The following is a 14487-nucleotide window of genomic DNA, read 5'->3' on the forward strand; positions in this document are numbered from 1 at the left end:
CCTCTCAGACTACACTACGTCAATTTTTCTTTTGCAAAAATTAAGGTACAAACCAATGGAAAATATACCAGTGTTTCATGCAGGTAGGTGGCTAGTCAGCAAAGTGGTTAAACAACTTTCCTGATGAAGGAGAGGTGGGTTTCTTTAGAATTGTTTTGATTTATTGGTTTTAACTGTGCACAAGAGTTTAATGTAATGCTGATTTGAATCACTTTTTTTCCCTGCTCTGTCTTCTAGCTTTTTCTTTTTGTGGTCTGGAACTTTGAGCTCTACATGATACCACTGGCTTTGTTGTTGCTGCTGGCATGGAACTACTTCTTGATCGTATCAGGGAAAGATAACAGGCAACATGATACAGTAAGTCTTCTCTACTTCAAGCACATACATGTCCCTTTCTTTTTTTAACTAGATAAAAGTTTGTAACTGAGTTTAAATATGACATCTTTTTGAAAATGTCTCAGTTCACAATGCTCGATGGACAGTTTTCCAACCTGCAATTTCATTTTTCTCCAGCTGTCCAATAAATGTGTCTGGTTTTGGTGAAAATGTCATGTAAAAATACAGTAGAACATGTACTATCCTCAGAATCTGGTTTGTGTGGGAGCCGAGATGAGAGGCTTATTGGTCAGGCGAAGGCAAATTCTTTGAAAACGGTTTTGTGTGGCTAAGTCCTTATGTTGCAGTTTTTATTTCACATATTGAAGTTAAAGGTTAAAAATATTCCAATTTGTTAACAGTTTCAGAATGTATCACATTTTATTGGATTTCACAGTTTATCATTAATATGTTACCATTCATTGAGCTTAATATAAGCCTTTTCTTATTTTCTTCTCATTTAATGCCATCATTTAATTAAATGCATGTAGTTGGGATATAAAGTAGGAAACATTTGCTAATAACTGACATTTATTAATAATAAAAGCATGGTTCAGATTTTCAGAAGCACATATCAAAAGTTGAAGTTGTATTCTAGCTGTGCAAATTTCCTAGCATCCAGGCAGCTTAAGGATTTTGCATGTATTTTATTGCTGAGCCTGATTAATTTGATATTTGTATCAGTATTGGTATCCCAAAAGCAGTGTGCTGTCTAGGCCATTACGATCAGGGTGGATAACTGAATGGGTAGAAAAGAACCAAAAACGGGTTAGATAATGGGTCTGAGAGGATAGTGGTTAATGGAGGTAGCAAAGAAGTGGAAGAGCACCCTGCACAAGGACCTGTCCTATTTAACATCTCTATCAGTGACCTGTAGAAGGTGACAGAGTGCACTCCCATTGTGGTTTTGGGTGACACCAGGCATGTGGGACCGGCTGGTACCCCGGGTCTAACAGTCAGACCTAGGGAGGCTGGAGAAATGACCCAACAGGAACCTCATGAAATTCAAGGAAAAATGTGAAGTCTTGCTCTTGGGGAGGGATAACCCCTTGCAATGATACAGGCTGGGGATTGGTTGGGAAGTCTGAACTGGGCCTGGGTGGCTTGGAAAACATGATCCAGCAGTGTATCCCAGCAGGAAGGAGGGCCTCCAGCACCCCGGGCTGCGTTAACGGGAGCGCAGCCGCTGGACCGAGGGAAGCGATCATCCCCTCCGCTCAGCACTTGTTGGGCTACATCTAGAATAGTGTCCAGTGTTGGGCACCCCAGTTCAAGAAAGACATTGATTAACTCAAGTGAGTCCAGTGGAGGGCTACCAAGATGGTAAGGGGGGCTTGAGCACTTGCCCTGTAAGGAGAAACTGAGGGAAGTGGGCTCAAAAGAGCCTGGAGAAGGCTTCAGGTGAGGTGAAGGGCAGCCCTCCCCTACCTAGAAGGAGGTTATCAGGAAAATGGAACTGACTCTTCAGAGTGACGTGTGGTGCAAGCGACAACAGGCATAATTTGAAGCAACAGAGGTTCAGACTGGAGAACTGTTCCTGCCACGAGGACTGTTAAGCTGTGGAAGAGGTAGCCCAGGAAAGTTGTGCAGTTGCTGTTGGAAGTTTTCAGGAGCCAACTGGATAAAGTCCTGAGCCACCTGGTCTGACCTCACAGCTGACCCTGCTTTGGCCAGGAGGCTGGAGGTCCCTTCCAGCCTGAATGATCCCGTGACACTAATGTCCAGCAACTGCAAGAATTAGTCACCAGAGGAACTGATCCAGCACTGATCCTGGCACTGGTATTACCTGTCTACATCACTAAGACCAGTATGCTTCCAAAGGTCATCTGAAATTAAGGGTGGGGATGACAGAGGTATTCCCTAATCCCAAAGGTTGTTACATTTATGGAAAAAGCCTAAGATCAAAATTTAAAAGATGCATTACTTAAATCACAGCCCTTAGTCTCCAGCTGCCTGAAATGCTCAAAGCTTCTCAACCTGAAGATTTTATGAGTAGCTGAAATCCCTTGTGAAAGGAGAGATTGCACTTGTGAGCTGCAATGCACTTCATTTCTCTCTGAAATACCACCTGCCTGTGAAGATTAATTGGGTCGTGTAACTTTTCTAAGAAAATAATGAAGCTATTGATGGACTCTCTGTTGAGGACACCAACTTCTGCTCTAAAAACGTTCCTCTTGGTGAGACTGCTTCAGACCAAGCTATACATCTTGTATGAGCCAGTCCTGTTCTTCCCAAATATTTGATATCTGTGCCATTAATGACTATTTTTTGTTTAGGTTTATCACAAGTAAGCTGGGACCTCATTTTTAATGAATTGAGCTTGGTTATCATCATGGTGAGCATCTGTCTTCTATGAAGTGATCTGCAGATTTATTGGATGCCTTTCTAATTAACTCACAAATCTTCAGTAATATCACAAGTCCTTAGCTCAGGTCATTAGCACAGTATCATTAGATTAGGAGTCATTTAAATATTTCTGTTTTTCTATGCAGAGTGTAAATATTAACTAAATTAATTAAGCGGTGTTTCCTAGTGGCTAGAGAATGCTTCAGGATTCACATGATCTGGCTTCTGTTCCCAGGTCTTGAGAGGCTCCTTGTGTGCCTTGGTGAAATTACTGACTACTTATTTTAGGAATATCATCTAGTTTTAGAAGTGACTTTAAAATCCTCAAGCTAATGACAAGACCTAAAGTTAAATGTATTTGTTAACTTTTCTTACTCAATTAACAGTAGATTAGTGTAGCCAGAAATTGTATGTACTTCATGCTTGTTTAATGTCAGTGGAAAATACTTGAATTTGGGACCTTCAGAAGTAGCTGTGTAGTTTCCATTGTAGTATCTCCACCAGAAAACAATTATCAACTGTCTCATCAATTCAGGCATTAGGGACTGCACTCTTCTGCCGGTCAATGAGATAGTGGTCACTGAGTTTCTGTCCAGAAAGGGCAGATGAGCCAGACTTAATTCATCCTGGTTTGACCGTCTCTATAGACAAGGTATCATTTGCTGTGTCCTCTTGGGCATCACTTTCTTCGAAGTAATTTGGAACTTATTTTCTTGTGGAATAATTCACCTGCCAAACAACCTGGGTTACTCTGTCATAACGTGAGCCTGCGCTGCTTGTTTGAGTGTGAGTCTGATAATTTTGGCGTTTACTCTGACTCCTAATAAGTTGCATGTGCAAGTCCTTTCTTGAGTTAAAAGTGCAATGAGGCTGGGGCAAGGGGGAGCCCCGTGTGTATTTACTAATAGGAGATAAGTATTGGAAAGTCCAACAGAGGGGTGAAGTGGTGTGTTAGGCATTACTGCTTCCATGGGTTCAGCTGGACATTCTTTGTGGGATTGATCTTCACTGTGGTTTTAGTCAAACACTGGCACAAACGTCAGAGAGGCATTGGATTCCCCATCTTTTATACATTTAGATCAAGGTGAGTTGTATGCTCTCCTGAAATACAAATTCTTGCATTATATGTTGGTGTAAGCGGATGTGGATAGACGTAGATTCAGTGGACAGTTCTCTAAATGAATCTGTGAGAATTCAGGAGTGATCTAAAATGAATGAACTTCTGGCATTGAGTCATGTGGCAGGTATAAAAAATCGCAGAATAAATACTTCCTTCCAGCATTAAGCAAGGAAAAAAAATCACTAAAATGGCATTCTTAATGCCTTCCTCTGAATTTTGCAGTAACATTTTTGCCTGAAGCTTACCCAGCTGCTTTATCCAAAGATCCTTGCACTTCCTTTTAATCGTTCTCCTAAATATCAGACCTCACAAAATAATTTATTTTTAGCACAACTGCCATTCTGATCTTAAACCATCGCCACCTAAACACAGGAGACTAGAGCTGAGTGGATCTTATGGCTTTTATTTCTTTTTCCCCTGCCTTTTTTCCAGCATCTTTTTGACATCCTCTGAGGGAGAGGAGCTGTATCAACCGCTGCCACTTTTCTGTCCCCGCTGCTCCTTGTCACCCGCACTGGACCTGTGCGGGGGGGAGCAGCATGGAAGTGCTGCCCCTATACATTGCCAGCCCTGTGCCTGTGGCAGGTACAGGGTAGCAGAGCATGACGTGGATACAGAGCATTTGGGATACTCGGGGAGAACAAGGATAGAGGGACAGCAAAGGACTGGCTTATTTCAGAGCGGCCTTGACTCTCTGGGAACCCCAAATCACATCTTACAATAGATGGACGAACAGAAAAGTTCATCCCACACAGCTGTAATTGAAAGACTTCCAGATATATCCAAACTAACAGAAAGTAGGCTGGGGTTTAAAGCTTCTTTTCAGTCTTTTTAAGAAACTACTTAATATTTTGATGTTTTTAAATGTGTTGTACAAAAAAACCCCTCACCTTTATAGCTTGGAGAAAACAGCAGCACTGCTGTCTGGGGTCTTTTTTTCACTTCTATTTCTAAGCAAAAGTCACAGTTATTAGAACTGCATGAAGTTAGAGGAAAAAAATGTCTTTTATTTTTTTCCTGCTTTTCTACTTCAGGCTGTGTTCTGACTGCCTGCTGGAGCTGCCTAACTTAAGGAATGGTCAGATAATCCCTCAAAGTGATTAAAAATGTTCCCACTCTCCAGCTGCTCTTGTCCCCTTCCCTGAGATGAAACAGTTGATTGTGTGGTTGGAGTGCGTCATATTGTGAATGAAGCCTGGTTTGCATAGTTATAAAATTATTTTTTTTCCCCCTGTGTGTGTAAGCCTGACTGCCACACTTAGGACAAACTGTGACAGTCTCTCAGCTGTTGGGCCATAACACTTAACTGCTGCAACAGGAGCGTTGGATCTCCTCTGGTGACACTACAAGTTCTTATTCTTCCTTGACTATGTAGGTAGCAGACAGGGAGCCCAGGTCGTCTTCTCCTTGATCCTGCCATCGAGGAGGAAAGGCTGGAAGAGGAGTGGACAGATCTGGCAGGTCAGCAGCTGTTACTGATGACAGGGACTTGGTTTTTGCAGCTGTGGGATCCTCCTTGAGGATTGAGGACTGCTAGGAAGAGGCAAGATCCACCTCATCAAGTTGGGCAAAATCTTCTTTCCCAGAAGGCTGGCCAACCTGATGAGGGGAGAATTAAACTAGAAATGATGGGGCAGAGACGTGATAATGACCCACAATCGAGTGAGGAAGTGATGGTCTGAGTTGGCAAGCAAAGGACACACGGTGAAGTGGACAGGAGAGGCCTCAAAGCCAACCAAACAGCACAGAGGAGGCACACAGATGAGGCAATGACGCTCTGAAAGAGGCTCTCACACCCTTTCTGAGAACCCAGTGTGCTAGAAGGTCTCTCCCTGAAGTGCCTAATCATTAGTGTGCACCGTGTTGGAACCAGCAGGAGTTAAGAGGTCCACGTGCAGCTACGTGCGTGCACCATCATGGAGACGTGGTGGGATTGCTCTCGTGAGCATTGTGCAAGGGATGCATGCTGGCTCTTTAGCCAGGACAGGCCAGGAGGGTGAGGCGGGGGAGTTGCACTTCAGCCCAGCAAAGGGAAATGCTGAAGGGATCTGAGCATCTGGCACGCAAGGAGAGGCTGAGCAAGCTCAGCTGCTCTGCGTGGAGATGAGACTCAGAGGGCATCTTGAAAATGTGCATAAATACCTGAAGGAAGCAGAAGAAGAGAGAGACAGGCACGCCTCAGCAGTGCCCAGTGACAGGACAGCACCAATGGGCACAAACCAAAATCTGCAAAGTTCTGAACACAAGAAAGCACTTTTACTGTGAGTATGGTCACACCCAAGACCAGGTTGCCCAGAGAGGTTGAGGAGTCCCCATCCATGGAGGTAGTTAAGACCTTACTGGACTTGGTCCTGGGCAACCTGCTCAGAGGTGACTTGCTTGAGTTGGGTTGGGTTGGGTTGGACTGGATGATCTCTGCTTGAGTAGGAGGGCTGATGTCAGCCAGCCTCTGCCACTCTGTGATTCTCTGACTGAAGATACTCATCTTTCTCTCCTTTTTGTCTATTAGGCTTTTTCCCAAGCAATTTAAAATTTGAAGAACAATGCACATGCCTGGAGTTACCTATGAATGTTCTTCTGCCATATATACCCCTATGGAGAAGAGGTTTAATCACTTCAGTTCACATCCTGCATTTATAGTTAATACTTAGAGCCTTTAAGGAAATATTAAATAGCTAATTTCCTCTTGAAATTTCAAGTTGCCCATGTCATTGCATAGAAAGTGACGGTGAGCAGCTGGGAGTTAATGTGCCGTACACAAATTCTTATGAATCTGTAGAATAGAATATATACACATATTATTAATCTTGTAAGAGTGATATAAAATGGCACAATACATCTTTTAATTTCACTGGAGATTTTTTGCGAAATAGGCTTTGATGACTTAGTTTCTAGAGTATATGTTGTATTAAAAGTTAGAGCTGGACACGTTTAGGATGAATTTTGAGAATAGAAGAAAAATCACCTTTCATTTTGAGATTTTAACCAGTTTCTGTGGGTACTCTTTATATAGTCCCCAATATGATATGTATACTCAGATTTCTTATTTACGTGTCTTCTGGAAATTGCCACATCAAGAAAAACAAAAGAAAGAATGGGAAGAAGAATGCTTATGAGTATATGATCTTTATACGATCATCTATTATGAGATGATTTTTTAAGGTCCCTTCCAACCCAAACTGTTCTGTGATTCTATGATATTCATCTGGATTCTTTATTTCCTCTGAGGGTGCTAAGCACGATGAGCTTGAGTTGGTTGTGCAACCCCATCTCGAAGAGCTTTTCTAGGTAGAGTCCAATCACTTTCTTCTGGGAGCAAGCAACCATGTCTGTCAGAGCTTTTGGTGAATTTGTTGCTGTTCCTTTTTGGGACAGAGGGTGCCACTTTGCTCTACATTCAATACAGAAACCAACCCCACCAGGAAGGTGCCTGACTTTAACCTCCTGTTTTCCTGCAAATTGAAAACTGATTTTTCAGCAAATAAAGTAGTAACTTGATTTTTCTGTTTCTTCATATCATGGTATTATAACGTGGAAGCATGAATCCATGAAGTTCTTAGTCTGAAAGGGTTTCGAAGGGTTTCGTCTGCAGGTGAATACAGGACAAACACCAAGTGTTTTGGATCCATTGTCTGTGTGGTATTGAGGGGTTTTGTGCTTGAAGTCCAGAAGTCCTTTTCTGCCAGGGAATTAGTGGTGATTTCTAGCTGAGGAATAAATTCTTGCTATGAATTTATGGCAAAAATAAATATCATGGTCCCTGTATTCTGGCTAGGCAGTGTCTGGAATATGTCCTTTGCAGCAGATGATACAAAAAGGACGTTGTTCTGACTCCACTTTCCTGGGAAGTTTTGCCTCCGGTATGATAGCAACAGCAGCAGCCACAAAACCCCCAAAGCATGAGGGCTGGTGGGAGAATACAGAGTTAGGCGTAGAGCAATGTGTGTGAAAAAACAGTCTGAATTATGGCACCTCTAATAGTGAGGAAAATACGGCTGTTTTTATAGAATGACTTTCATCAGCGCATCGCTCCAAACAGTGCAAGTCCATGGAATTTTCTTGGAGCCTGCCTTACTTCTGCCAAATTAATCAGAACCACACGCTCCCTCTCGCTTTGTTGTCATCAGTAAAGTTGGAAAGGCTTCTGCAAACAGGTCGTTGTCCGCCTGTGCGTTCAGTGCAGGTGCTACCAGACCACAAAAGACCGCCAGCAACACATGCCCGAATGTTAACTACTCTGCTGAGAACCACTGCTGTCTTCACGCAGCTGCTTGTTCTTTCTATACAATCCATATAGTCAGGGAGGAAAAATACATTATACTATGGGACGGAGGGGGTTTTTTAATAAATCAGAAAAGAAACATGAAAATGTCAGCTTAATCAAGCATTTAAATTTTATTAATCAAGTCTAATTTTTATGAGTGCAAATAATCGCTGAAGCTGGACAAATTTGCTCTAGATTGCATCAGAAACATAATTTTAATATTTAATGGCCTGCTGAATTTAAATGGAGAATTATCTTTATGAAACATGCTCTTCATAATTTGCCATTAAATGAGAAATGAACAAATCAACATAAATCTTACATAAAGGTTATTTAACTAAATGTTGGTACTATAAATATTTTAAATGCATTATGCACTAATTTAACACTCACACACTACACTATATAAAGATATAAGTTGGGCAGAAAGTATCTCTCTCCTGCAGCATAATAGAATCTAATCCTGTGAGCGGCTCTCTGGGCTACAGTTAGGAGACTGTCCGTGCTGCAGTTATAATCCCAGCGTCAAAAGTTTACATACAGTATCAGAGCGTGTAGTAACCCCTTGCTAAAACTTTACGCGGCTGTTCTCATCCCAGTAGCTGTATAAAAGCCAAATGCACTACAGAATTATAATATTTTGGCTGGTTTTGGTCACCTGAAGACAAAACACCAACACCAAAACCCCACCCTAGATACCTCTGGCATTTAAAAAAAAAAAAAAAAAAGGATTTTTTTTCTATCATAAACCAATTGATTTTTTAATTTAAATTTTGCCACATTTTTTCAAATATAGTCTTCCAATATTGTGGACATCTAAAATAAAATTGAAGTTCACTGCACATAGAGGCCTTTTTTCTATGAGACTGTTTTAATGATTTTTTTTTTCATTTCCATCAAGATTTACATGGCAACAAGATTCACTTGACAGGTTGTAGTGGCTATTATAAATAATCAATATTATATAAACTAACATCAATTCAGTTTCTAGTAAAAATTCCCACAGTTATGTAAGATTTTTATTTATCTTTGGTTTGGTTTTCTTTTGCTTTTTTAGCACATTTTAATTCAGCCTAGACTTTAATGACTTTGGGGTCGTACTGCAGTTTTAATGTATTTACCAAAATGTATCGATACACTGAAAAAAACCCCAAACTGAAATTACAATAACATGTGTATTTTGTATATTATCTCCTCAAATACATAACACAGCTTTTTTTCTACCAAAAAGCTTGTTAGCTCCAAATTTGAGTGTAATAGACTGTGTCACACCCACGAGCTTAAAATTATTTGGATAAATGCCGTTTTATGAGAAGCATGTCTGGTCCTACTAGAATCTGTAAACTATTTGAAGAGAAGTAATAGTAACAGTGAAAAGCAGTATTTAGCCTTTGTGTTGTTAATAAGAGAGTGTATCATGAGGCTTTGCCCAAGAATTCTAGCTCACAAAATTTTGTGAAGGTGTTATTTAAATAGTCCTGCCCAGTTAACTTGCCGTGGATATTTAGCTAAGCAAATAATGTGGGTTTTTTTTGTTCTGCTGAGCTAAAAATGAAGCATTCTAAGAGATCTGACATTTCGAGTGTACGCTACATGTTGAAGCCTTTAGATGGAGACATACTTCAAATAAACACCTAATATTCAGTTCACAGTGCATTGTGTAAATACAAGAAAGAGCTAAAATAAATGAGAACCAAATATTGAAAGAAATATAGAGAAAAAGGCCTACTACTTGTGCCATTTTTATGATAAAAATGACTTAGTCCTAACTACATTGGCAACTGAATATTGAGGGCATATAAAGCTGACAACAGGAAAAAGGTTACATGTTCCTGTATAATAAACTGTATTTACTGCCCATGCATATTGCCAAGAAATCTATTACACTGCAAATAAAAATTCTGTTGTTGACATTACAGAACTACATGTAATCAGTAGCATGCATCAAAAGGCATCTGATAGCCATATTAAAGTCTCATTTCCTATTAAGAATCAGACTAAATTACAACATGAGCGCTTCCCAGAATAAGCTAACAAAATGCATTCTGTAAGAAGAAATAATTGTATTTGAGTGTCTCTGTAAAAATCAGGAAGTACTTTAGCAGTAAAGTACTAATGCTTTTCTTTTTAGTCTGCTGTCTTCTGTGCTGCAATATATTCAACCTTACTGGCAAGCTTATCACACTAATTATTATTACATCTAGTGGTTCAGTTATCTTGATGATTACTGCAGATGAAATACCCCAAGGTCAAAACATTAATAGTATAAATCAGGATCGGTTGTATTGCAGATATACTACACTCTTAAATCAGAATCTGTTAATTTGATTTTTATTTTCCTTATAAATGTGGTATAAAAAAGCAGGACATTTTAATTAAGCTATATCTCCTGTAAAGTTTGTCCTCGGCAATTCCATGAAAGAAGCAGACGTCATGTTGTGAAAATGAGCACAGAACTGCTGCTGGATCAGGCTTATTGACGATGGACATCTTTGCTTCAGTTTGAAGTACCTGGAAATGACCTGAGAGCGCCCAAGTGGCTTTATGCATCCCTCTCAACCCGTACACATTGCACACTTCTATACTACATTTACACGCTAACGCTGATTTGAGTGGCACGAAAGCATGCGGTACTGCTTATGTCCGAACGGTACGAATTACCATGAAATCCAGACAGTCCTGAACAGTACCATCCTGACCACATTCATCGCACATCTAAAATGTCCTTAATTTGGAACCAAATCTCATTCTCTCCTTCATTTTGTCTTATGAATGTTAATACCTATATGTGAGAATACAAATGTCTGTGGATACTCTGACACCGCAACATGTGATACAGTGTAAAAAGTATTTTCTTCTGTTTTTCATTTGAGACCACCTTCGTTTGAAGGACTACATCAAGTAAGATATAAGCAAATCTAGAGAAGTGCTAATGGGGGGGCGGGCGCGTTGCTTCACATTAAAGAAAAATATTAAGGTAACAGTCATCAGGGTTACCTGCAGAGGTAGTGGCTCTCCTTTTATTTCTTCTTTATTTTGCATATTAGTGCAGAGCAGACACCTGGTGTTGTTAACATGTAAAGACATCAAAGTGTCTTCTGTGCAGGTGTTTCTGTGGGATCAGCCGAAGAACTTAGAACAGAAGACCATTCATGGGGTGACTTGCAGTTTGCACTTTTTGTATGAGAAACGGCAGGCTGATACTAAGAGAGAAGGACTTTTCATTAAATGTGGTGTTAAGTTCCAGCGTGTCATTTTTCCACGGAGTCTTTAGTTTCAGGAGGTATTTAAAAGTTCTCTACAGCCGTGGGTTTTCGATTCAACGTGCTTGTATCCAGCCTTGCTTTGCAGGTGTTGAGGTTAGAAGTCAAAACGAATTATTTTTCTCAGAATCTTACCCAGTCTGTTAGTCAATAGACCATCTTTAGAGTAAATGCAAGTTGTGCTTAATTGTTGGCTTCCTCAGCAGACTGCGCTCCAGCCCACCAGTGCTGGGGTTTTCTTCGGCGTGCAAACGTGGTGCTTGTCCTTCCTTCTGGCAACCTGGTGCTGCTGCGACAGAACAGACACTCCTCCAGGCTCCTGTGGGTTGTGAATCGTACAGTATTTATCGACTGAGTTCCTCAAAGAGGGTGGGGATGGATCCAGAACAATACGTAGGAATTAGGCCGCATGCTCCTTCTGATTAATCAGCTTCTAACAGGGCTGTTTTGCACAGAAGGGATCTCACTTTTAACATTTAAACATCATTTGCTTACTGTTTGGCCGTGAAGCAGCTGACGTGCTGTAGTTGAGGCCGTCTACGTGTGTTTTTTAAAATGTCATCTGTATTAGTATTATATTCAAGGGACAGTACCAAGAAACAGGTTCTTTCAAGACCTTCTACCAGTATGCGGCATATAAGTCTGTGACAAGTGACATTACAGAAGGTCATGTCACTTTTAACTGCTTGCATTAGATCTTTCTGATTTCCCCAGTGCCCTTCCTTTGTTTGATTAATACTACTTGATTTCAAGCAAGGTATTGGAAGGCATAATTTAGAGTGAGTATTCTAGGGGCAATCTAAGATTTTTGCCATAGAACTTTTAATAAAATAACTCTAATGTTTCATTTTATCTTCATATGCTTTTTCCTGTCCTCCCTCTCCCTCCTCTCCCTCCTTCCCTGTCTCCTCCCCCCCCCATCACGCCTCCCCCAGGTACAATGCTTGACATAAAGATCCGAGTAACTACTGTGTTCCTTCAAACCAGAGCAGCACATGTGCACTTTATTTGAGCAGCAACAAGGCAGAATCAAAGGAGAAAAAATTCCATTGTGGATTTTCTTTTTCCTGCAGTATTCTTACGACAATGTTAAACTGAAATCTGTTGCTCAGATCCACTGTACCTCTCTTGGACAGCCTTGCTTTGTTCTGCAGAAATAGGTTGTACTTCAGTATAAGGCTTTTGTAAGGCTTCAGCCTACCGACTCTTTGTGTATCATACGGTTATGAGGAATCTACTTTCGTTGTTTTAATTTGTGTCCAAGGAATGAAAACACTTCTATTGGGTGGTTTAATAAATTGTATTATTGTGTCTGTATTGTCTGAATGTTCATGTTTGTTTTTTTCTTTTAAGTCTTCCTTTTGAATTTCAAGAGAAGGGAAAGCATGGGCTATGTTCCATATACTTTAAAAAATCATTTATGCATCTTGAGCATAGGAACACTTCTACTGCATTTTATTTTGCTACAATAATTGAATTCTGTTTTCCTTTCCAGACGATTCAGTACTCCGAAGCTCAATGTAATTGATGATATGACTAACCTAGAACAAGAACATAGACTGATAGTGGCTTTTGAATTAAAAAATGGAATTGAGGAGCTGGAAATCTGGGCTCAGTCCTGGGCTTCAGGCAATTTCAAAGGACTTTTTATGTCCTTTGAAAAGTTAACATTTTGCCACTCTATAGGAGCTTGTAAAGTAGTTTGAGATCATTAGATGGGGAAGAAAAAAAAAAAGTGAGTTTGAGGTATTATTATCCAGATAATTTAGAATGGGTATTGTCATGCAAGTGATTTCAGTGAGGTGCCATCATTTGCAACAATTTTAGAGGTTTCTAATTCAACTAATTGTCTCCATGCTAACTTTAGCGCTAATGTGAGATAGGCATTCTGCTGTTCAATCCTGTCAAGACAAGGAATTTCTGGATGTACATAAAAGAGATCTTTAAGTGTCTGGGGAATATTAACGTTGGAAAGTAAGAGACCTAGTGAGTTTAGTCAGCTCCAGGCGTAGGCAGTATCTGAGTCAACAGATTCAGGTTTATACCTTGGGCTTTAGTCACCTAATGATGTAATTACAGACTTTTTTGCATGTGGTAAAACTGATTTAAGAGGGTTTCCATCTCGCTGCAGCCCTTAACAGCTTGTTTTCGTCCTCTCTTCTCAGTTCACCATTTTCTTGGTTGAGCTGATGCTAGCATTTCTGGAGCTGCGGGGCAAACTGGGTCGCTGAAACCATCTGCATTAAAAGTTTTAGGGTGGGTTTTTTTGACAAACTCAATCCGTCCAGTGACGTAGTCTACAGCTCAGCTCCCCAAATGCTTGGAACAGCCCAGGGAGGGTGACAGTGAGCTACCAGGAGAGGAGGGGAGCAAGGAGGTGATGCGGGTGCGTGGGAAACTGAAAATCTGGAAGGGGACAGGACCTCTCAGACACCTCCAAGTGGGATGCATAAAACTGTGTACTGAGCCAAGCAGGAGCTGACAAGCATTTCAGCAACATGCTCTCGACATTTCCCTCTCTCCGTGAGGAGAGGTTTGACCATCCCAAACTCTGGGCACTGTCTCTGATCCCCTGTCTTTAAGAAATTGAGCAGAGCTGGCCTAAAAGGGAAACAGAGGAGAAACTGGTGAGGGAGGCTTCGTCAAAGAGAGTGGATAGAGCACAGCCTTGATTCAGCCTGAGGGGACTCACATCTGACCAGGTCAGAGGCTGCAGGAGATTGGGTCAGTCAGGCTCTTCCTGCTAAAATCGTTCTTCTGGGAGGAGAGAATTTGAGAGTAATGGTTCCTTTGCTCAGGTTATGCTTCTTCCTTCTGCTTCGGGACATGCTCACTCTTTACTGTTTCTTTGTGCTGCTCGTTTTCCTTCTGATTCTAAGCTCCGGGATGGAGCAGCCAGTAGACAAAATTGGAGGCTCTTTCCCCTCCAAAGACCCAGGTGTTTTGGGTCCAGTCTCAAACAAGGATGAGCGGCTGAAACTGCAGATGTTTTGGACCATGTCATTGACTTGGTGTATGCAGAGCACTCTACTAGGTGTGATTGTTGACTCACCCTGTGTGGTGTGTGCGTTTTGTGTGGGCCCATGGAACGTGATTAACTGCGATCTTCTTGATGGTTG

At 41.0% G+C, this 14487-nt stretch overlaps 1 protein-coding gene across 8 annotated transcripts in view; it reads left to right on the forward strand.

The window, feature by feature from the left end:
- MCTP1 (multiple C2 and transmembrane domain containing 1) overlaps positions 1-14487 on the forward strand; it is a 278735-nt gene that overhangs the window by 224076 nt on the left and 40172 nt on the right. For all 8 annotated transcript variants that reach the window (XR_012621495.1, XM_074811508.1, XM_074811510.1 and 5 more), the window contains one exon: positions 238-357. Coding sequence is in view for 7 of the 8 variants with exons in the window: in XM_074811508.1 (XP_074667609.1) it covers positions 238-357 (120 nt within the window). In the remaining variant the exon portion in view is untranslated. The remainder of the gene's footprint in view (positions 1-237; positions 358-14487) is intronic.

Source organism: Strix aluco, chromosome Z (assembly GCF_031877795.1).
Source record: "Strix aluco isolate bStrAlu1 chromosome Z, bStrAlu1.hap1, whole genome shotgun sequence".
NCBI classification, from domain to species: domain Eukaryota; kingdom Metazoa; phylum Chordata; class Aves; order Strigiformes; family Strigidae; genus Strix; species Strix aluco.